At 33.9% G+C, this 24,060-nt stretch overlaps 2 protein-coding genes and 1 long non-coding RNA gene across 7 annotated transcripts in view; 2 read left to right on the forward strand and 1 right to left on the reverse strand.

Moving 5' to 3' along the window:
- Positions 1–1,182: 1,182 nt before the first annotated feature.
- On the forward strand, positions 1,183–14,722 carry LOC131937550 (ubiquitin carboxyl-terminal hydrolase 15). The gene is made up of 23 exons (XM_059295082.1): positions 1,183–1,298; positions 2,703–2,830; positions 2,943–3,052; positions 4,034–4,178; positions 4,339–4,484; positions 4,602–4,657; positions 4,927–4,974; positions 5,396–5,591; positions 5,891–6,064; positions 6,230–6,388; positions 6,483–6,707; positions 6,881–6,964; positions 7,279–7,373; positions 7,606–7,671; positions 7,786–7,911; positions 8,008–8,177; positions 8,260–8,469; positions 8,573–8,643; positions 8,736–8,854; positions 8,945–9,094; positions 9,243–9,349; positions 10,768–10,856; positions 11,557–14,722. The coding sequence occupies exons 1-23, from the start codon at positions 1,204–1,206 to the stop codon at positions 11,740–11,742; spliced, it is 2,955 nt and encodes a 984-aa protein (XP_059151065.1). The 5' UTR covers positions 1,183–1,203; the 3' UTR covers positions 11,743–14,722.
- On the reverse strand, positions 7,337–15,768 carry LOC131937551 (uncharacterized). The gene is made up of 3 exons (XR_009386237.1): positions 15,655–15,768; positions 8,025–8,168; positions 7,337–7,866 (listed from the first exon to the last, which is right to left on the reverse strand). It is a non-coding gene; the product is annotated as an uncharacterized LOC131937551 (long non-coding RNA).
- Positions 15,769–16,092: 324 nt separating this feature from the next.
- Positions 16,093–24,060, forward strand: part of LOC131937538 (FERM domain-containing protein 4A) — a 94,193-nt gene continuing 86,225 nt past the window's right edge. For 3 of the 5 annotated variants that reach the window (XM_059295046.1, XM_059295045.1, XM_059295048.1), the window contains exon 1: positions 23,470–23,601. The gene's annotated coding sequence lies outside the window, so the exon portion shown is untranslated. Of the gene's footprint in view, positions 16,227–23,468; positions 23,602–24,060 lie in introns of those variants that run through there. The other 2 variants (XM_059295054.1, XM_059295044.1) reach the window with 2 other exon arrangements.

Below are 24,060 nucleotides of genomic sequence, written 5' to 3' on the forward strand. Positions count from 1 at the left end.
TTAAAAGTGTTTCGGGAAATGTATGCTCGTGCACGTCGTTGCAGATTGACTTTTAGAGTAACTTTCAGACGTAACTCTTATATCGGCGCTTGATATGCTCAATGTGATTAACAGTACCAACAAATCGCCAAGAAAAAAAAGGACGCGAAACGGTTAATTTAAGTAGAATCCAACTAACAATCCCTCGACAAAAATATTACGACAAACAAGCCCCCCTCAAATTGAAACTTTATTAGCGACCTATGGGTTCCCGATCTATATAGCTCTTTAAAAAATTTAACACGTAAATAAAACAATTACCTACATATAGGCCTTAAGGGTTGTCCATAAATGACGTCACAAAGTCACACGCCTGGGGGGGGGGGGGGGGGGGGGGGTCAGACTTTGGTGACGATGTATGACGTTGGCCAAAAAAGCGTTACGTCATTTATGGACGATCCCTTATGTGGATAAGGCAAGCGTACTGCATGGCGAGAGCTAAATGTACAGCCAGAGTTAAATGTGGGGAGAGTATACAGAGCTAATTATTGAAAAGATAGGATTTTAATCAACTGCAAGTGATGTATGCATATCTGGAGTTAAATATTCGAAAGGAGCTTAATTTTCAACTGGTTGGTTACAGAAAGCTGGATACAGCAAGGACTTGACGCTCTGTGGGCGCTTGATCGAAAGTCTACCGCCCCCCCCCCCCTCCCCCGAACGCAATTTATATAGAAAAACTATATACTTTTACCAGTGTCCCCCCCCCCCCCCTGGAGAATTTAGTCTCCCCCCACCCCACCCCCGGAGAAAAAAGTCTGGAAGAAACACTGTATTCACCCTCCGTAATAGTGAGGTAGAACACACATTGCAGTAAATAGGGGCCTATTCGTTATTACATGTTTTTAACAATTTTTTAATGGTTTTGCTCTTTTAACACAGTGGTGTTGATGCACGGTTCATTTTGTGCATTAGAAAATATATAAATCTAGATGTAGATCTACCTATGTTATGAATTTTTAAAAATCATATTTGATTTTTTTTTCTATTAAGAGGGGTTCGGTGAATGCGATTACAAAGCTGGTGGTGTTCGTACAAAAAAAAAAAAAAAGGTTAAGAACCACTGCTCTAGATCTGCTAGGCTAGGGAAGTCACTTTTTTAAACTTCCTCACTTAACTTTCTCCTACCCATTTTTGACGTAACTTCCGTAAAGAAGAAGCAAAATGGCGGAAGGAGGCCCACCGGATTTAGAACTAGCAACCCAGAAGAAAACAATTGAAGAATACTTAGGCCAAAGTCTTAAAAAAGGAGAATCATGGTATATATGTTACACTATCTATTAGTTCCCTTCGATCTTTATTTTCTAAAACATATACTTAACCTAAACGTAGATCAAATTGGCTGCTATTTTATTTTCTATTTCTCTGTCTTCTTTTCATGACGGGACTGGTGGTACAGGTCGGAATGAAAAGTAAAATACAAAAACTGTTTAGCTTACGAGTCAGATCAAGCCTTTTATTATTTTACCTTTATTTATGATGGGCCTTTAAAAACAGGACGGTAGCCTATCCCCCAAAAATATCTATCTAGATCTAACGATCTAGTCATGTTTCCTGGCCTAAAATTGGTAAATTTTAATTTCTAGCGGATAATGGCGAAGACTACCAGTTATATAAAATCGCAATGAAATAACTAAAAAGCTGGAAGATCTTAATTTTGATGTTATCTGCCTCATAACTCATAAACATGCTTAAACCAATCATAAACTATCAGAATAAGCCTCCAAAATAGAACTAAAAAAACAGAAGCGAAACATTTTTAGAGGGTGTCAGAATCAATAGCATCCGGAACATTCACATCAAGCTAAATGGAAATGAAATATTAGAGTTCAACTAATTCACATGTTTGGGAATAAAGACTGGGTATCAGATAAAGACCTAAAAAGCAGGGCAAGAGCAAGATTAGAATCTGCAGTACTACTATAGAAAATCAAACACCACAAATTCTTAAAATAAGATGGCCAGATAAAATTTTCTTTGAACACCTGTGGCAAAGTACATGGCACCGCCCCATTGACCAGGACATCAAAACCTACAAGTGGGGATGGACCTGGCACACACTGAGAATTAGGAAAGGACGACATATTACCAAACAAGACTAAATTTGAACCCACAAAGAAAAAGTAAAGGGGCAGAATAAGAAAATCCATTGTGGTTATACAGGGATGAGTTGTGTAGCGGTTTACAGTTTTTTTTTTTTACATAATCTGATGCATTAAAGAATATGTTGAATCTAAAATATTTGAGTCCTAAATGAGTTTGGGCATTCAGTTTGGTTGTGTACTTAATGAATGTACTTTTTAGTTTGTATTATATAGGGAATATATTACAGGAAGAAATAATTTAACAAAGGTTTTGACATCTGGTATAAGAAGTTGTAAAAAAGATCTAATTTGGCACAAGATATTGTATTAAACTCTGTTTTCATTAGTATTATTACCCTAGCACTAATACAACAAGGAATTTTGGCCAAAAAATCTTTATATGACAACTGATGTTTGTATTAGTTATTTTTCAAATATTAAGGCTCTGTGTGTATATCCATTTGTAAAATTCATTTTATTAAAAATAATCCTAAAGTATTCTTTAATTAAAGATATTATTATTGATTCCTATCTTCTATTGAATGTATTGATTAAAACATACTAAAATATTTTACTTAGGTACTTGATTGATGTTCGGTGGTTCAAACAGTGGAAAAAGTATGTAGGATATGATCAGTGGGATTCATACAATGTAGGGGACCAGTCTGTTCACCCAGGGCCAATCGATAACTCTTCTTTATTTAAACGTAAGACTTTTTTTTTACAGCTATTAATTCGTGCTTTGAAATTCAAATACAATTTATTTTATTAGCTTGTGTTTTCAAAATTAAACATGTTCAGTATTTTCACCTTTTACAGCTGACACTAATGTACTGCGAGAACACTTAGTAGATGATCTAGATTATATATTGCTGTCTGCTGACGCTTACAAAAAACTGTCTTCATGGTATGGTGTTGCTCCTGGTCAGGTAAATAGTTTATTTTTTATTACTTTTAGCTTAGCTCAGAGAATTACATTAACCATTAATGTCCCATTCATTCTACCAAAACTCCACCCATGACGGCCCAATGTAAGGAGCATAACTCTGTGTGATCAAGTGAATAGTTTCACAAAATATTTGTTTTTGTCTAAATTAAATTGAAAATTAAGATAAAAACTACTGCTTAGTGTTGGGAATAAACCTGGCTTTCAAACAGTATTAAATAGAATATATTATATTCGGTACAAGTACAGAATAAAAATAAAAAATGTCGGAGAAAATTCAAAACAAGTCATTTTCGGTAGTCAACTTTATTTATTTTTGTCTAAACAGCTATGCATCGAATTTAACAGTTAAATATCAATTTGATTATCTTTAAGATATATAATTCATAAAATACATGCCTAGATACGTTTAGAGGCATTATTTTATTTTATTTTTAATATTAAATCAACTAAAAATTGGACAGATGAGTCTAAAATTTCGAGATGGAAAGAAACTATTATTTTTTATCTTCCAAAAGCGCCATTGAAATTAGAAGACCGGAAAAGGATGCTGAAAGTATCCGACTTCCTGTTTAGTTAAAAATTAGGATTTGTAGGCCAAATTTTAATGAAACAAATTTAATTTTTCTATGCGTATTGTAAGCGGGCGGCAGCGGGCGTTACGGGACATTAACGGTGTCGGGCGGCAGCGGGCGTTACGGGACATTAATGGTTAATAAAGATGAATTTACTAAACATGGAATAATGCCTAGCCAGTAGGTGTCATCCAAAATCTTTAAAAAAGTGGAACATTTAGTTATTGCATAGTTGTGTCAGATTATGTTAATAGGAATTAATAGTGCAATAAAAAATTATTTTTTCTAGATTTTGTAAATTGTTTTTGTTTTAAATAGTGTAGGGTTAGATTCTTTTTTGGTCATCTTAATTTGGTGGTATATTTTTGAATTTATTTTCTTCCAATCAGCAACCCATCGTCAGAAAAGTCATAGAGCAAGGAATGTTTGTTAAACATTGTAAAGTTGAAGTGTATATGATGGAACTGAAATTAAGCAACAACTCAGATGTTACAACTGTGATAACACATGCCTTCAGTAGAGCTGATACTATTGGTATGAAGTGGTATCACATTTTTTTGCATTCATATCCTTATTTTCTGCAAAATTTGCAATGTAAATAATTCTTGTTGGATGTATAGTATTGTACTTATGTAAAAAATATCCGTAAGAGTAAAATTTAAACTATTTGTAGATTAATTTTATCAATTTTCAGCTACAATTGAACAGGAAATGCGCAGGCTTTTTTCTATCCCTGATAATAAAGAAGTACGACTTTGGAATCGTTACATGAGCAATACCTATGAGTTGTTGACTAAAAAAGATGTCTCATTACAAGATGCTGGTTTGTACCAGGGGCAGGTAATACACATTTATAAGTAATTATGACTTATTGATGTACATTACTTAAGAATTATTTTTTGAAGATTTTATAAATTTAAAAGGTTTACTCTAATTATTTGCTAATTAAAATTTTAGGTTATTGTAATTGAAGAGAAAAATGAAGATGGCACATGGCCAAGACAAGCTAAAAGGTATTTTTTTTAAAACTTACAGTGTAGTGTATTAATAAAATATGTCTCAATTTAAAATCATTGTTAAATACTATGGATTGAGCTTATTAGTTAAAATATACATTCAAAGCTAGTGTTTTGTCTTTTATATTTTAAATATTGTATTATATTATTAAATAGAATAATTTTTGCTTGGGCATGTAAGGTTACTTAGACTAAGGTTAATTTTTAAAAATTGAAACCTTCTCATTAGTTCTGTTTTTTTTTCCCCATTGTTACTACACTCACAGTGCTAGCTCATATGGTTCCACCCCTAGTACAACATATTCATCTAACAGGTAAAAGCTTTCTGTAAAAGAAATAAGGTCATGTGCTTAATCACTAGGCTGAGGTGTTGATACATTTTTACTAATTAAAGTGTATCTATTTACAATACAACATAATAATACTGTTAAAGTGTATCTATTTACAATACAACAAAATAAGTGATAAATAAAAGTATTAATCTGTTGTTTTACAGTCACTGGCACAGTGATTATGATACTTCATGTATTGAATATGTTACTGCTGCAAGACTAAATAGTCTATTATGGCAATATTGCCGTATGACAATATTTTGTTTGTGGACACCTTGTTTATTATCACCAGAGCTTTAAATAATTTAAAAAATTCAAAGTTATAAATTTTTCTGTTCCTAGCTTATTGTTGAACTACTTATTTTTGCCTGCTTAAATGCCATAACATTTTCTACCTCAATAGAGCTGGTTACACTGGTGCAAGTGGGTCATCAACCTATGATTCAAGTAGTCAAGCAACAAGTACAAGTAGCTACACTAGCAATAGTGTTAATAACTTTTACAGCAACAATGGCTATGATCGCAGTAACAGCAGTAAACCAGGGCTATGTGGCCTAGCTAATTTAGGCAACACATGTTTTATGAATTCTGCTTTACAGGTGTGTATATCTATATACTATGCATTTTATTTGAGCTAATGTACTTTTTAATGATTCAGTACTCAAGCTTTAAAACAATTGCATTCAGCTTTTTAGTTAAAAAGTAGCAATTACGGGCTGTATTCAACATTTTTAGGTGCAAATATTTTAATGCCAATCAATTGTCAATTCACTATGCATAATTTCAGTGCATTCTGTGTTAAAAATACTCTTATACAACAGAAATAAAAGATTTTTTGTGCTATTGTAGTGGATCTTGTGTCATTACGTATATTTATTTCTCTGTCAAATGTCTACAGTGCATGAGCAATGTTGGCCGCCTTACAGACTATATGCTGAGTAATGTGTGGGAGAAGGAGCTTAATAAAGAAAATCCCTTAGGCATGAGGGGTGAAATAGCCAACACATATGCTGAACTTATCAGGGACATTTGGTCAGGACACAAAAGCTATACTGTGCCTAGAAATTTCAAGGTAAAATTGAAATGACCCCTGCTTTTTTAAATATATATCCAATTTTGCTATGCATATGTGTCATCTAAGGAGCAGATTACATAATTTTACCTAAAGAAAAGAATTTATTGACTGTTTCAATAATACATTTTGTTTAATCATACTTCAAAATTCTCTACCATCCAGATTGCAGTAGGAAGATTCGCACCCCAATTTTCAGGATATCAGCAACAAGATTCCCAGGAATTGATGGCTTTTTTGTTAGATGGACTTCATGAAGACCTTAACAGAATCAGGAAAAAACCTTACATTGAACTTAAAGACTCAGGTGGAAGACCTGACAAGGTAATTTCCATCTGCATTTACTAATGCTATTTGCTTAAATCTTATAATGCTTTTTTAGTTAATTCATGTTTTTGTGTTGTTTTATTTTTTTCAGATTGTTGCAAAAGAAGCATGGGACAACTATAAGAAAAGGAATGATTCTGTCATTGTAGATATTTTCCATGCTCTTCTTAAATCAACAGTTCGATGTCCTGACTGTGAAAAAATTTCAGTTACTTTTGATCCATTCTGTTATCTATCATTACCACTTCCTATTAAAAAAGAACGACAAATGGAAGTGATATGGGTGCCTCTTCCTCCAGAAAAAAAACCTATGCAGGTATCTAAACTTAATTTATCTAAATTTTAAAAAAAATTTCTTATTTGAATTGTAGGATATTATATGAAAAAAAAATTGAAATTGAACTATTGTGTCATAACCCAGTAGAATTAGTTTTTGGTTATATATTATTTTTAAAAGTATAAAAAATAATATTTACAATTAATATTTAGCTAAAACTGACTGTGCCTAAAGCAGGCAGCATCAGAGACCTATGTTCAGCATTGTCAGCTCAAGTAGATGTCCCATCTGATAGGGTAAAAAATAACTATCATCACATACATTGTATTTTTACTTTCTTTTTAAAATTATAAAATCTTTTATTGCTAAGTAAGTTGAAGTTATAAAAGGCTGTATTAAAAATTTCAATTTTTAAATGACTGACTTTGTCCACTGCCTTTGTTCTTTGTTATAATTCTATGTGCCAAGAACTTAAAGCTTTTAACATATAATAAATTATCATTTTATTACATCATAGCTTGCTTCTAGTGTTTAAATGTGGGGTTTAGTTAGTAGGCCTTTATGAATCTATATAAAGAATCTACTCTACGATATAATCTATTTTTTCCAGATGGTAGTCACAGATGTCTACAACCATAGATTTCATAAAATTTTTAACATGGAAGAAGGAGTAAATAATATATTGGACAGAGATGACATATTTGTGTATGTTTTTATTTAATAAGCTTGTACATTTTTTATTTTTAGAGATTAAGCAATAGTGACCATTATATAACCTCTGGTAGCCTTGTGCGACAATGGACACAGAGAGATAATTAAATAATCTCAGTTTAAGATTGGCAGTTTAGGGCCTTTTTTTTATCAGACTTTTGTAGTATCCACAGTAACGTGTCTTTTTCATTTTTATTTAGTACTAATTATGAGTCTTGTTTTTCAGTTATGAGATACCTAGCAGTAATGTTGAAGATACTATGGTACTGCCAATCTACCTTAGAGATAAAAAGTAAGTAAAGCAATGGTTTCATTTTCAAAAATGGAATGGCATCAGTATTTAAAATTAATAGCACATTATTGTTTCGTGAATTGTTTCTGAAAATAATGTAAAATATGTTTGCAGAAATGGTGCACCTGATCGCAATTCAGTATCCAGTCAGCCTTTATTTGGCCATCCAATGTTGTTAGCTGTTCATAGAAACTCCTGTACATATGAAACATTGTATCAACTGCTCTTAAAAAGAATGTCGTAAGTAAATGGTCTGATAAATATTACATTTGAAAAAAACAAACACTTAAAATAATTAATATTCCAATCATTAATGTAATTAAACCATTTTTACAGACGTTATGTCAAGATACCTGAATCACTAGATGACTGGGAAGAAGAGCCATTAGATGATGATGAAGAAGATGACACATCATCTGCCAATACAAACTCCTCTTATTGTGGTGCCAGTAATGGGACTTTAGAAGAGGATGGAGGAGAAGCCAGTAATGGTCACTCTGTGAATGGTAAAGAAATGTTTAGGTAATTTAAGATGTGTAGAAAATGTGTCACTCTATAGACATCAATTGTTCTATCTTATTTGTGCAGAGTATGAAATGGAGACAACAGCTGTTCAAATAGAGACAGTTAATTCTTCCAACAATAAACTTGGTCAAGAAAATGATGTAGCTTCATGTTCATCCTTGTTGCCAGCAGTTAGAGGCAAGCGTATCTTTGCTTTACGAGCAGCAAATAATTTTGGAAGGGATGAGAATGGTACAATTTTGGCAGACGATGGAAAGCCCTTGAGAATAACAAGTATGTCTTTAATAAAATAACAATATCAATAATACTACTAATAGTATTAATACAGTATTCATTAAATCTATTTTAAAATTGTATCAATGTTTATTTTTCCTAGATCGAACATACATAGCTGTGGATTGGAGTAAAGCAGCCAAAGATAGATTCTTTGATGAGAAAGCTGCTGAGGTATTTGTTTTTTCTTTAAGTTCATGCTGAATGATGATTGCTTCTGTGTTACAGAGTAGTGCCTTTTAAATATTTTATTAAATTTATTGCAGGAATTTGAAGAGCATGACAGCATGAAAGCACGTCCTGGTCAAAAGAAGACAGTTATTCAACTGGATGACTGCTTAAAATTGTTTATGAAGGAAGAACAGCTAAGTGATAAAGATCCATGGTATGTTTGTGTTTAAACATTTTAAGCAAATAATTTATCTGTCTATTGACTAGAGAAAAATATTTCAACAATTTTAATGTTCAATTATAGGTACTGTCCAGATTGTGAACAACACAAGCAAGCAACCAAAAAATTTGATCTTTGGTCACTACCAGATGTCCTTATCATACATTTGAAAAGATTTTCTTATAATAAATACTGGAGAGACAAAATTGATGTACTAGTTGAGTTCCCAACACAGTATGTAGTTTAATTAAATTTCTTTTGAAAATATTTATCACATTATTGTAACTGTTAAGACAATACTTGGCTTTTAAAATATGGCATGTCAATTTCAGTTTGTAAATTGCAATCAATTTTAAGATAATTTTAAATTGATTCTCCCCAGTGGTTTGGATCTGCGTAAATATATTATCAATGAAGAATCAAATGAATGTGATGTGTATGATCTCATAGCTGTAACCAATCATTATGGAGGATTAGGAGGTGGCCACTGTAAGTTATGTTTCTACAATTGTTTTCACACATCCGTTCCTAACATTATATTATAAGTGATAGTAAGTATTGAATCTAAAACACCACAAAGCTGGATAAAGCTCTAAACTTTCTCAAATATTCATTCATACTGTGCGGCGTCAAAACGGGTTTTGACAGGGCTAGCGACATATGGATTCCGTCATATAAGATCCCGTCATATAGTTTCTTCTGTGCTCGTTTTTTAAGCAACGGATCTTTACTGTTGTAAATTAACATTGTCAAAATTTAGCTGTGGAATTTAGCTGTTAAGGGCTCGATTTTTGTGTGAGTTGATGTTGGTTCATGAAAAACAATTTCGTTCCGGCATTTAAAAGAGGTCATAGTGGTATTGGAGGTAGGACAAAGTGGTTACTTTTATGCCAATATTGGTCACGAGATTCAATTTGTCTGGAGCTATTATGTCGGGAGCCCATTCGTCGGTAGCCAATATGTTGGGAGTCCATTTGTCCGGAGCCTAAATGTCGCGAGCCACTATGACGGGAGCCAATAAGTAGGTGCCCATTTGACAGGGCTATTTTGACTAGGCCATTTTGACGGGAGTTGATTTAACGGGGTCGATTTGTCCTGGCTGTTTTGACGGTGCATTCATACATGTAACAGTAAGAGTGTGGATAGCACTTGCAATGAAATAGTTTTTCTGAGAACTCATTAAAGGCTAAAAGTTCTTAGAATATGCAGCTTTATGAGAATATGATATAAAATGATCAAACTGATGGTTTTTGAGTAACTGCTGATCACTTAATTTGATAGAAACTATAGATGAAATCTAACATTTTAATATGAAATTTCATCCACCCAACTGAGATAAGCAAGTTTACACAGGCACAACACACATTCAAATAAAACTTCAAAACTGAGTTGTTCTGACCCAGGAGTGTGTAAGGAGTCAAGATTAGTTAAAATCTTTATTTTTAATTTTTGTACTATTACATTTCTCCTTTTCTCTGTATACCAGAATTATGAAGAATATAGTTTTGACCCTGCTCTTTTTATAAGGGAATCTGTTGCAATTTACAATCTTAAGGTCAATTTTGTTGGAGGTTTTTAGGAAAATTTGGGTAACACAGGTGCAGCACAAGTCAAAGAGGCTGAAGTGGAGGATCAATATTTAATAAAATAGTTGCTATGGATCTGAACTGATGAATTGTTTTTATACTGTTTTAATTTGACGAAGTTCTCTTCTAAAATTGTTACTATTGCCATTATTGAAGTAAAATGTGACTTTAGAACATGTTTATTATTTTGAGAATAAACACAACCTAGTTTTGTTAAGGTTTTACAAGTGGTGGTTTGTTTCCACGATGGATTTACATTTAAAATTGATCTTATCATTAATGAGATACAATCTAAACATGGTTCAACATTTTAATTCTCAGACACAGCTTATGCCATGAACAAAGATGATGGAAGCTGGTACTATTTTGATGACTCAAGCGTTACAGCTTCTTCTGCTGAGTCTGTTGTTGTAAGTATTTGCAGCTAGTTTTTGTTAGAAAATTTCAGTTTATAGCATTATGCTATTTATACACACACACCCAATGTTTGGTTTTGTAAATAAAGGAGTTTAGTGGCATCACTGGGAGAATAGACTTTTTTTTTACATACTTTCTTAGTGATATGTAATTGTATAACTGGATCAATTAAGCACATTTTTTAAAAACAACCAATTTTTGGCAAGTATTGAACATTTTTGTTAAACCCCTTAATCCTTTTAGACAGAAGCATTGATACTAAACTCTGTCCCACATCATTATGACAGTGGTGGTAAAGAATAATTAATTTTTAAGACACCAATACATTTTATCTAGATAAACATATTAAATAAAAACCCAATAATAAGTAAATTGCCTGAAATATTTTTTGTTTTTATTGGAATGGTTGAGCAGTACAAGATACAAATAATTCTTCCAATTCTCCACTCTACTATTTTTTTTAAGTCCAAACCTATGCTACAAATTTCTAGATATAAAGAAAATTAATACAGCTATCATAAACTATTGCTGTCAATTAGTTATTAAAGAATAAAATAACTTGTACTTTTGGAAGATTCCCAAAAACAGCAGCCCCTTGTGTTGAAAGACCTCTATTATCTATTTTTAATATCAACATTGTAATCTTTTGAATGGGTTCAAATTGTATCTTATAATTATTTTATTGTGTTTTAGACAAAAGCAGCGTATGTTCTGGTATATCAACGGAAATCACTCAATCAAAGCAGGAAATCTCAAAGGGCAAACAAAGTACAAACATTTACTGAAACCACCAGTTCCACCTCAATGAAGCACAGTGATCCTAACATCCCTAATGGAGTTGGAGCTGCAAGTGAAGAAGATGACATGGAAACAAACTAGTTAACTGGATTTACGTTTAGTAGTCTAGACTAATAGAAATTATCTATAGGATTATATTAATAAAGCCTTCACTTTAATTAAAAGAATTTTACTAGTGCCAAGATTTAATTTGTACTGTTTTCTTTATCATAATTTATACTTAGTTGAACATTTCTTCCATAAAAACTACAATTGGCTTTAAAAATAAACCTAATTAATTGCAATTTTATTATTTTATTTTCTGAATCATATAATTGTGCTACATTTTAGATTTCACACTGTTAACTCATTCAAAACAATTATCCTTTTAAATTTGGTTTAAATTTAATTTGTAGCAATTACATAGGCGTTAATGTTCAAAAAATACATTGTGATGCCAAAATATGTTTGAAAAGGGGGACACTTCTTGTATGTATATATAAAGTTTAAACTGTCTTTGGATATTACTGTTTTGGATATTACTTTAGATCGCCTGTTTTAAATAGATTCTGTAAACAGAACATATAGAGAAGAAAATATTGAGTGATTTCAACTTAAACAGATTGGTACACCACTTTTAAACATCTAAAATTATCTTTTTACTAAACAGTATATAATAACAAAGCAGGTAATGGGTAATTTGCAAACATATAACATATACAGCTTATAGTAGTTTAAATGTAATTGGTTTCAGGTGGATTAAACAATTGTAGACTATTACTTAATATTATCAGTTCTTGAAAATAATTTTATGATAATTTACCTAATTTAAAAACGTAATTTTGTTCAATCATATCATACATACTCTGCTTGTTGAAATTTTGTATTCTAACTGCTTGTTTAAAGATAGCTAGTACAAAAAGTTCTTGAGAATAAGAAAGGGTTGTGTCAGTATGTCTGATTTTCTTAAATGGTCATTGATAACTGATTTTGAAACTTTTTACAAATATTTTTAAAACTTATTTCTGCAAGTTGACCTTGATTATAGTTTAAGCATTCCATAACAACACTTTAAATTATTAGAAATTGGGTGTGTGGTTATGAAACCATTCTAAAAATATTTTGGCTTGGAACAAGGACCCTGTTGCATGAAATAATTTCCTTTGACATGCCATTGGTGCTGATTGCCTAACGGTCAATGTAAATATAATTCAATTCACCTTGTGTAGTGCATTCTTCCTCAGTGGAAATTAACACTTTGTACATGGATTATGATTTCTTCAAGATAATTATTCTGTTGTTTCCAAATGTAAAAATGTATTGTTTTTTCTTAAAGTTAAGTTGTCAAATTGAGAACCACAAGTTATCAACTTTGACAGTGAGATTATAATAGTTTGAATTCCTTATTTAAAAGCCATAATTTGATTTTTATTGAGCACTTGAGAAATGTCCCTGTATAAAGATGTAATTAAAATGATTAGCTTGTTTAAAATGTGCACATAGAGCTGTATAGTCTGCACTGTTTACAAATGTACAATTATAAGCCTTTAAATAAAAGAAACAAAGACTGTCTGACTGGAGGCAAGAATGGAGTGTGAAGAGCTTAGTCATGGATGTGATAAAAATATTTATCACTGTTCATAATATACTATTTTTGCTGTATAGAGTTATACTTATGTTATAAAGAAATTTCTATTACTATTATTGAGAAAGCTTTCAGAGTTCATTCTGCATGTAAAACATTTTGCTTACAGTTTTACATTGGTTTCAATATCCAGTAAATTCTAAATGTGTTGAGCCATAAATAGCTTAACTAGTTTTGTAAATGTTAATTTTTAGTAGTCTGTCTCATTTGGACCCACTATAGTGTTTGTGCCTTGAAATGACTCAAAATAATCATTGTATATGTTTAGATTTTACATAATACAAATGTATATTAAAATTTAGAGTTGTTAATGAGCATTCCCAATAAAGTAAATTGTGGAAAAGATCTGACTTAATTAAAAACTTCATTGAAAGAGCCAAACTTATTAACACAATCATGAACTATACTTCTTTGAAAAAAATTCAGTCTTTTAGGAAAAATGAGGGCCTAATTTTAAGTGGGTAAATGTTTGAAAGATGTAACTTTTCACTTTAGTTTCTTGCTTTTCTACTCTTTCTCATGATTGAGAGAAGAAATTGACATTTGTGATTTAAGTGCAGGAAGAAAACTCAGGATGTTTAAGTCAGTTTACTTTAAAATGTTAATTGCAACAGAGAAATTAGTTTCTATAGGTTAAACATTTACTGAATTAAAACTATAGCAATAGCTAACACATTTAATTATCTCTTAAGTCTTAACCATCAAACTTCATTTTAGTCAGGTCTAGTAAAAGAATCAATATCTATTACATTCTTTCATGTTGGTTGTATATATCAAATCATAATAATTTATTGTCCCTGAGACTTTTGTTACTTTCGGATGTATTAATTTTTTCCTTTACAATCTGATCATTTTAGATTTAGGGGAGACCCTACATGTCCCAGATTACACTTCTGTATTTAAGGCTAAATAGCGGTAGATTGTAATAAATTCTGAAAACATTAGTTCTAGATTCCCATCATGATACATTATTATTGTTCTCTATAAGCTTAATACAAGTGTTCTCTTGAAGCATTGTTAAAGAAGTTCCCTAATGAGCCACAGAATGTATGTAAAATAAATTGTGCACTACCTACACAGCCCTAACATCTGGTCCTTTATTTATTATTTAACTTGTTAAAATTTTTATAGAGAATATTCTAATTACAGACACAATTTATCAAGACACACATCAAACTAAACTGTTTTGTTTAGGAATAAAGCTCTTCTTTAAAAAAAAAAACCCACTTAGCTTATAATTTCATTGAATATGTAGACATCTAAATAAAATAATACTGAAACTTTATTTTAGAATTATTTCTTTATTACTCATGTCACGAAATATGTTATAATGTTTCAATATTATTGGATATTTATAAAGTAATAAAGTTTGCTTGTGAATACCAGTGTTATTAATTTTTTAGTTTGTAAAATAGTAATCAATTAAAAAATTAATCATTTAACTGAGCTTCTTTTTATTCTTATTTTAGAATGCTGTTATATGACAAAGTATATTTGTATATGTACATGCAGTAGGCCTTAAACAGAATACAATTCTTACATCAACCAAAACAGGCTAATTGTGGTACACGTTACTATAAGAAACAACTATATTCCTGCATCTGCTTGAAGGCATTAAGTGAATATTAGTAACTGTTCTATGAGGAAAATCTCAACTTAGGGAAAAATTCCTTTTCTAACATATTCTTGTTTTTGTTCCTGCCAAAGTAAAATTAATTTTAAAGCTGAAATCACTGCAATGTTACTGTATCAATATAATGCAATCAAAATGTATAGCTTCTAAAGACTTAATTTTTTTAAAACATGCATATAAATTCAGCCTCTGGATGACCTGAATAGAAACTGAAATGCCTGAACCACACGTGCTGTTATTGAGTTTTTGAGTATTGTGATTTTTTTTTTCTTTCTGTGCCCTTTGGTTGTATAGTGTTTATGTTGTTTAATTTTTGTTGTGTTGTGTTTGTGAAGCACAGTGTGTTTAAAACAAGCCATTGGCGTCACTAGGTCGGGTGATGCCCGGTATAGTAGTCCAGGCAGGCAGTGTTTCTTCCAGACTTTTCTCCGGGGGTGCGCATTTTAAATAAACTATAATATGGTATCACCCACTTGGAAGAAGTCACACGGTGTGTCCTGCCTTCTCAAGCTACTGAAGCGTGCATTTCTGATGACTTGTTTAAAAACCATATTGTTTGTGAAAGTTTATATTAGGGTATGATTTAGAGCTACTATTGGGAGTGGAAGGTTGCTACATCATGATAGGGGGGGGGGCATTGCGTGTGTGTGTGTGTGGGGGGGGGGGTAGTTAAGGGTTGTTGGGTAGTAGGCTGCTAACATATTTATAATAATGTTGCTCGTAGATATATACTTACATAATATACTGAATTTAAAATAAGTTAAGATTATATTCACACTGTTTATTCTTTCAAGATCTAAAGTCTAAATTTATTTTTCATATAGGCCCTAGATCTAGATCTATATGCAGATACTTGGTAACTTGAGTAAAAGTAAGTCAGTAAACTAAATGTAAGCACTTAAAAGTAGACAGTCTTAGTTACACTGATAGAGTAGGGTATCACTCTAGTCCAAGCTTTGCACGATATATCATTATACTATTGATTTTATTATAGATCTAAATCTAGTTGAAAAAGAGTTATTATTTAGGTTTATTTAAAAGGGTTAGTAAAACTTAGGTAGGCTAACGAGGGATTATGTCTCACGACTTCGATTGTGTCATAGTCATTGTATTTGGATAGTTTTTGCAAATATTTTCGTTTCCGGTTTTCGAGATTGCGGTGATTAGGCTGACGGGAGAGTGGCGCAGACGAATGATTTTTAAAAATATTTCCCACATTCATTCATGTTTACCAATATAGTTTTCAACAGCTGATGTAGGCAACAAATTGGATTCAAGGGTCTATACACATAGACCACACTGCGAAAGGTTAGTGTGCATTTTAATGAAATATTAGCTTGTTCGGTTTCGTTTTCCTGCACCCTCTCAGTCTTCTTTCTTTATCTGTCATGAATGCATGACTTGTCGTGTCTCACTCCTCAGCAGTACTCACGCTGACTCCACCGATGACTGTAACTTTATTGATTTTTAAGACTTTTATTTAGACACTCTACCAATTCAATGTCTGAGACTCTGAGTCTGAGGCATAAGCCCTATGCCCAATTCACTATCTATGACTATTCTATTGCCCTTGCCTTAAAATTTATTTCAATTCTAATTCTAGGCCTAGATCTAGGCCTAGGGGCCTAGGCCTAATCTTTTTTAATTTTATTTTTAATTAAAAAAAAATTTCTTATATAGGCCTATGGCCTAAACTAAACTAATTGTTTTGTTATGTCTAGGCCTAATACTAATTAATTATTATTAGGCTATTTGGCCTAGGTAATAATATTTTATATTATAAGGCCCTCTCTCTACTCTATATTAAATATTACTTTACTCACTATTATTAGATCTAGTATTAGGCTTAGGCCTAATTTAATTAATTAGGCCCTAGGCCCTATTCATGGTAGCCTTATTAATTAGGATTTATGTTAGGCCTTGAATATTATCAAAATCATAAATCAATAGGGCCCTAATATTAGAATACTATTGCAACAGTGCAATCGTTACTTGAGTCTAGAATCTAGATCTTACTAAACTAGTTTAAAATTTATAGGCCTAGATCTAGGTATTAAAGCCTTGCCTAAATAGAGGATAGATAGAGTAGCTAGGGGCTAGATGTCTATTAGTATCTAGATTAATCTAGATAGATTATTCTCAATAATGCCTAAAGAGTTGTTAGATAGATTACTCAGTTGTAGTATGTAGGCCTACTGACACTGACATTATTATCTATTAGTATTATTATCACTGTTAGTTAACTCAATAAATTTATTGTCTACAATTTATTAGTTGCTAAGGCTACTGTGAATGCAAACCTAAACCCTGACCTAAGTCCTACCATACTATAACTAACAATAGCCTAAACCCTAATTTCTGATCATAAAACTAAACCTGACATTAGGCCTACTGGTCTTTACTCTATACTCAACAACCTAATAATAATAATGCTGAAATTTATTTTATATTTTTATATTAGGCCTATACCCCAATATTACATTAAGTTATGAATTTTAGGCATGCCTTTTATATTATTATTATCACTAACAAGCCAACCCTTGGTGTAGCATACACAGCTATTTAGTTGTTTATTTTCTACTTTTCAGTAATTCATAATTTGTAAATTCGACACTACCAATGCGGCAACTGACAATTTTTTGCTTTAAAACACTAATAAATCTGTAGCTCGTGAGGGACGATTATCCTCACCCACCACCCCACCCCTGTGAAAATTTTAAATGTTTGTAGTGCAGTATATATTATATACATTTAATTACTAAAGCTTACTTTTTTGGTTAGACAGTGGCTAAAGTTAGAATTAAGCTAAGATACAGTATTGGCTTTGCATACTCAGAGTAAAGTCAAAATATTGAAATGTGTTACTACTTTCACTAGTTTACCTCAAGGACCTCCAATTTAACAGTTTTTATAAACAGGCAGGTCTGGTCAGGGCAGGACTGCTAATATTTAAAGTCTCGAGTTCAGATCCCAGACTCAAGTCCTTATGTCCTTAGAATGTCCCTATGTCCACACAGCTCTGGTGGGTAACTACTTCAGTTAGGTAAAGTAAAACCAGCTGGGCAGAGTGTGACCACTCTATTCCTTCATTTTCTATAGGGTCGTAAAAACAAGTAAAAGGGCTTCATCTGCTCCATGGACTGCGAGGTTTGAAAGGGTAACATTTTTTCAAAAAGCTGACAAGACTATACAGTTTTTATTTCAAAATGTTCATTCTGCTGCCACTTTTGGGATTAGGGTGATTTGCTAAAATCTAATATTTTTTCACCTACACTGCACATTAAAACTACAATATTTTAACTAGTTGGTGTATATATGGTTGTGTAGTATAGATTAACCATGGGAAGTAACTTGAAAATAATTTACAATGGCTCTTTAGTCCCTTATGTCCCTTAGTATTTCTTATTTGAAACTAGTTGTCTGTAAATAAAGGTTGTCATGACTGATGGCGACAGGAAATCACGTATTGTTATAAGATCAGTTTGTTAATATGCTTCTTATGCAAATACAAAATAAAACATTAAATAACAGTTCTGAAATCATATAGATAATAAAACATGTTTACTTTATCTGCAAAATTGTCACATTTTGCTCGTTACTCTCCCTTGACAAGGATACGATTTATTTAACTCACGTGGTCCTTAAAATTACATACCACGAAAATAAAAAAAAATAATAATGGTCAACAGTGAATAAAATAAAACTTGGTGAATTATTTTTAAAAAATGTATCAGGAAAATATGTATCTTCAAATAGTGTTTTTGTGTGTTCGTTTTGTGAAGTCTGTTAATGTGGTCGGGCCGGTAAAGCTCATGGTTGCTGAATCGATTAGTCCCGATTTCCAAACCCCCGGCACATGATACACGATAGATGTAGACAATAACCAATCTAGGAGACACAACTACAAAAACAAACAACCTTTGCCTTGCAGTTTGTTCTTAGATGGACCCATGTTATGGAAGAAAATGCAGAAGAAAAAACAAGGCTGAAAGCGGAGTCATCGGCTTATATGGCGTATAACATTTTGACACGTAATACTTAATTGTTTTGGAGGCAATCCCGTCCAATAATACAACCAAAATCAAATAAGAAGACGGCCGTTTGCGCATTTTTGGTGGTTTAATATCTTTTCAGGTCTCTCTATTCTATCGTTGCACGTTCACCCATAAAAGTAGTTTGTAATATAGCGGAGTGTGAGTACGTTTCTAGCGTCTCTCTGACTGGCTGGTACGTGAGTGACGTGCTCATATCTCGTTTGCTCATTTTGATAGCGTTGATGGGATCTTGTTTTATCAATTGATGGGATTTGGTTTTATCAAACTTTATAGTCGTGTGGTTAAAATAGCCGCACCCCTACCCTGTCTACTGCCTACATGTAAGCAAATGGTCATTTGGTTAAAATAGCCTCACCTGTACCCTGTCTACTGCCTACCTGTAAGCAAATGGTCATGTGGTTAAAATAGCCTCACCTGTACCCTGTCTACTGCCTACATGTAAGCAAATGGTCATGTGGTTAAAATAGCCTCACCTGTACCCTGTCTACTGCCTACATGTAAGCAAATGGTCATGTGGTTAAAATAGCCTCACCTGTAACCTGTCTACGGCCTACCTGTAAGGTAATGGTCGTGTGGTTAAAATAGCCTCACCTGTACCCTGTCTACTGCCTACCTGTAAGGTAATAGTCGTGTGGTTAAAATAGCCTCACCTGTACCCTGTCTACGGCCTACCTGTAAGGTAATGGTCATGTGGTTAAAATAGCCTCACGTCTACCCTGCCTACGGCCTACCTGTAAGCAAATGGTCGTGTGGTTAAAATAGCCTCACCTCTACCCTGTCTACGGCCTACCTGTAAGTGGTTGTACAAAAACCTCTTGGTATTCACCTGCCAGATTCAGACATTGACGGTCATTAATGTCGTCATGCCGGTTTTTTGACGTTTTACACGCCTTTTTACCTGAGAAAATTGTTTCACAACGTCCCTGGTGGCGTTATATTAAAACCTCTAGAATACAAAACCTTGACTCATTCTCTGTCGCATTCCATGTCGTGATCGTTGGTTCCTAGGCACAAGGGGACAGTTGAGCAGATTAAAGTAGACGCAGACACAATGTTCTTTGTTTGTTGGGCCATCTTTTGTTTGGACATTGCTCTATAAGTAAAGGGTAAACACATAGAATATTTTCGCTTAATTATACACTACATGTTATTTATTTGTTTAAGATCTCAAACGTTTCTACTCCTCCCACACATCCATTAGCCACCGTCATGGCCATCACTCTTCGGTAAATCTCGCCCATGAATGGCGACAGATTACATTTCCCATCAACACGGCCAGCACTAAGAAATGATATCTTAATTGACGAGCCAGTTACCAGACAAGAGATGTCGCCTCGGTGCCGTGAAAGCTGTGTATTGAACAAACAAGCGGGGTAGCATCTTGGCTGTTTGTTTTGTTAACTATTGCTTGTTGGTTTATCCAAGGCTGGCGTAGGCTCGCGGCTTTATAGGAGATGGCGCTAGTTCGTATATAGGTTGTCAGAACATAATGGCTTAAGTTTTGATTGTGCAGCACTGCTTTTTTTTCTACAAGACACCAATCTTATTTGGATTATTGTGTGGGGGGAACACTGCCAGAGGATAAACTACCCCCTCGATCACACACAAGGTCATCTAATGCTATCCTAAACTAGACACAAGCCCCACCCCACCTCCAATGCTACATTAGAGCACCGTAAACTAGACACAAGCCCCCTTCCACTGCTGCACTAGAACACCCTAAAATAGACAAACGCCCCCAATGCGCCACTAGTGCACCGTAACCTAGACACAAGCCCCCCCTCCCCCCCCCCTCCCCCAAGTGCCTTAACATACCGTCCTCCAAGCGAAGTTCCAATGTATTCCTTGCTATACTCGCCCACCTACAAATGTTTCCATTAGACTTTAGGTTATAATTGAGACATTTAACTAGCAGCAATGGATAACGAGAGTAAAACACTGAACCTCCCCTCATTGGATCTACCCATGCTTAGTCCTTTCAACTTTCCCCTTTGATGTCCCACAACACCTTTTGTTTACCCTGTACTGACTGTAGGATAATATTATCCTAACCTCGCCTAACCTTTTCTCTATCCCACATTCGATTTCAGCTGCTCCCCGCTCATTTGGAACACATTGCCGGCCGTGTATTTATATCTTTTGTACCTCTACCGCCACACAATTCAAACTGTTTTCTTTACTGCCGTGGACTGCAGCAGTTGCAGTTATTTATTCACTGAAAGGCGATCGCTGCGCTGTCGTGCTGGCTTTGCTTGTTTCAATTTCCGCTCTAATCCCTGTGTTACTGGGAATCTTGGATCCAAAGTTCTTGAACTATCTTTGACGTTGTTTTTTTTAAATATAGCATCCAGTTTGCGACCTTAAGGACACAATAGTAAAAGTAAGATGTAATGCAAAGTCGGCAAACAAAATTACAGGATTATGTTAAAATTCTGTTGTAGCATTTAGTTTGGTACAAGGGGATACAATCAACTTTTCGAATGACTACTATATCTGTGACCAGTCGGTCGGGTTTAGTTATATGACCACTGTTGTAGATATGCGGATCATTCCTCACTTATCGGGAGGTTTTTTTTATCCTCTTGTGTGTCTCTGTTAGATTAGCGCGGCTATAAATGCTAGTGTCTTAAGCCAAGTATGTCTCCATTCTCTAGAACGTGCAAGCTTGTGTTTATTATTTATATACACCACGGGTAATCTTAACCCCAACATTTTTTTTATCCCATACACACAGCAATGAAAGTATTATCATTATGAGCCGTTTGTTTAAACGTACATTCCATCTTTCACCTTGACGTTAGTCGGAAGGTCAGACGCCTCCCCCCCCCACCCCCCCCCCCCCCCCACCCTAACTGCTTTATGACATTCAGAAAGGTCCTTTAGATATAAGAAAACCCATGACAAACAAGGTCTTATAAAAATTAACGCCACGCGTAATGAATAAAGTACGTCGTAGGTACAACACCATCCAGTAGAACTAAAAGCTTTACAGGGACAAACATGCATCGATTACTACTAAGTCTTTCGTTAGTTTCACTGTACGAGATTTTACAGATCTGTCCACAAAGATATTTCCGTTGCTTCTGTACAGAGCAGCGTCACTTTTTAAGTTGGTGCATTTAAAAAAGACTTGCCGTGGCTAGTGAGTATATATATATATATATATATATATATATATATATATATATATATATATATATATATATATATATATATATATATATATATATATATATATATATATATATATATATATATATATATACTCACTAGCCACGTATACTCTAGTGAGTATATATATATATATATATATATATATATATATATATATATATATATATATATATATATATACTCACTAGCCACGGCAAGTCTTTTTTAAATGCACCAACTTGGGAACAGAACATAACCCAACGAACAACAACTCAAAAGAAAACATATTATGACGGTACACATGTAAACTGTCATTGTTGCTTTATGATCTTAAAGAGTATGCTGTCATTATCTTTTTCTGATCTTAACATGTCGAAATCCTCTACTTGTATAAAACGTGAATGAGCTGTACCAATTTTCTGCTTACACTTGAACGCCCAGTCATTTTGTAGAGGCTCTAGACAGTGGAGTGGTTGCTACAAGAGTTGCGATGACTTCACAAAGATACCATCATTTTTGTCAGGTTTGTTTGACATTACTTTAAGCTAGAGCAAATGTGCTAACCGTACTAATAGTTTGTGTTAAGAAGGAAATGTGAAGGGAGTTATATTGTACAGTCTCAGCTTTAAATAGATTCTGTGTTAGTATGTTTATTGGTTATTATTGTTCGTAATTTCAATTTATAATAACACACGTTCTCTTAATTAATTGATGTGTAATCTAGAGCATTTATTTGTAGTTACATACACTTAAGGTTATTTGATACTTTCAACTTACTAAAAAGTTTCGTAGTTTTCCATGTTTCCTGTTTACTATGGACACTTTTCCATTAAAGCCCCATCCCTGCCCCTAACCAAGGCACACCAACCCATTCTTACCGACATGTCCCACCTAACATGTCCCAACCATGTCCAACTATGCCCAACCCTCTCCCCACCAATGCTGCCACACCAACCCCGTCCCACCAACCCTCCCCACCAACCCTGTCCCAGCCGCGTCTTTTGATCAAGACGTTAAAACGACTGACTGACATGCATGAGAAGTGTAGCGCTCATTGGTCGCATTACACTTGACATATCTTGACTCACCACTTGGCTTAATGAACCTCTTGGACGTCTGCACCATCCACCATCTTTATGCTTCATATCCTGGCCTGGTGTTAACGTGTTACATCGGCTCTACCACCAGCTTCTCTGTAATTGTCTGTTTATAACGTGCTGCACACTCGATTGTTGTACGAGTGCTGGGGTGGGGGCGCCTAAAGCTAATGAATTGATCATTCGGCTGTAGAGAAGCACTTGAGGTGTGACACACTCCCCCTGACACCACTAAGGGAATGTGATCGCCCCTCCAGAACATGTGCCTGGTGTAGCCCACCAGTTCTCTCATATCTGGATGTAGGGGATAACTCTTGACGTGTTTTTCTCTATCTTAGCTAGATGACCTTACGCCTTATTGTGGGATATTGGATTCACGTAAAGTTGCTGTGACGTGCTCAGTGTTTTAAAAATGTGTTTTGTGTTACATCGCGTGTTATGGGCCGGCTTGATTTCTCGCTTAGTGTTAAATGACGGTTTATGTACACACTGTATTCTATTTATACTCACACACCGATAATGTATTTGTACAACCGAATGTTGCTTTATTTTCCGACCACCTTCATCCTTTGCCCCCCCCTCACCATGTGTTGTTAAACCACAATGTTAACCACTATCTCTAAATGTTAAGGAAACAGTTTAACCCCAGCCCCCGTCTGCCCGCCCCCGCGCATTCCACAGCTCCAATAGCGGGATCAATGCTCACCATGTTACACATCTGGTCCCATTCTAGCCACCATCTGCTCATACTTTCTTCTAATAAGGTCAGATCTTCCTCCACGTTAGACGCTTAATAGACGTACAATGTAAGGATGGTGGTTCGTAAGTCAGACGTAC

Source organism: Physella acuta, unplaced genomic scaffold (genome assembly GCF_028476545.2).
Source record: "Physella acuta isolate Inbredline_101_S28 unplaced genomic scaffold, ASM2847654v3 ptg000213l, whole genome shotgun sequence".
NCBI lineage: Eukaryota > Metazoa > Mollusca > Gastropoda > Physidae > Physella > Physella acuta.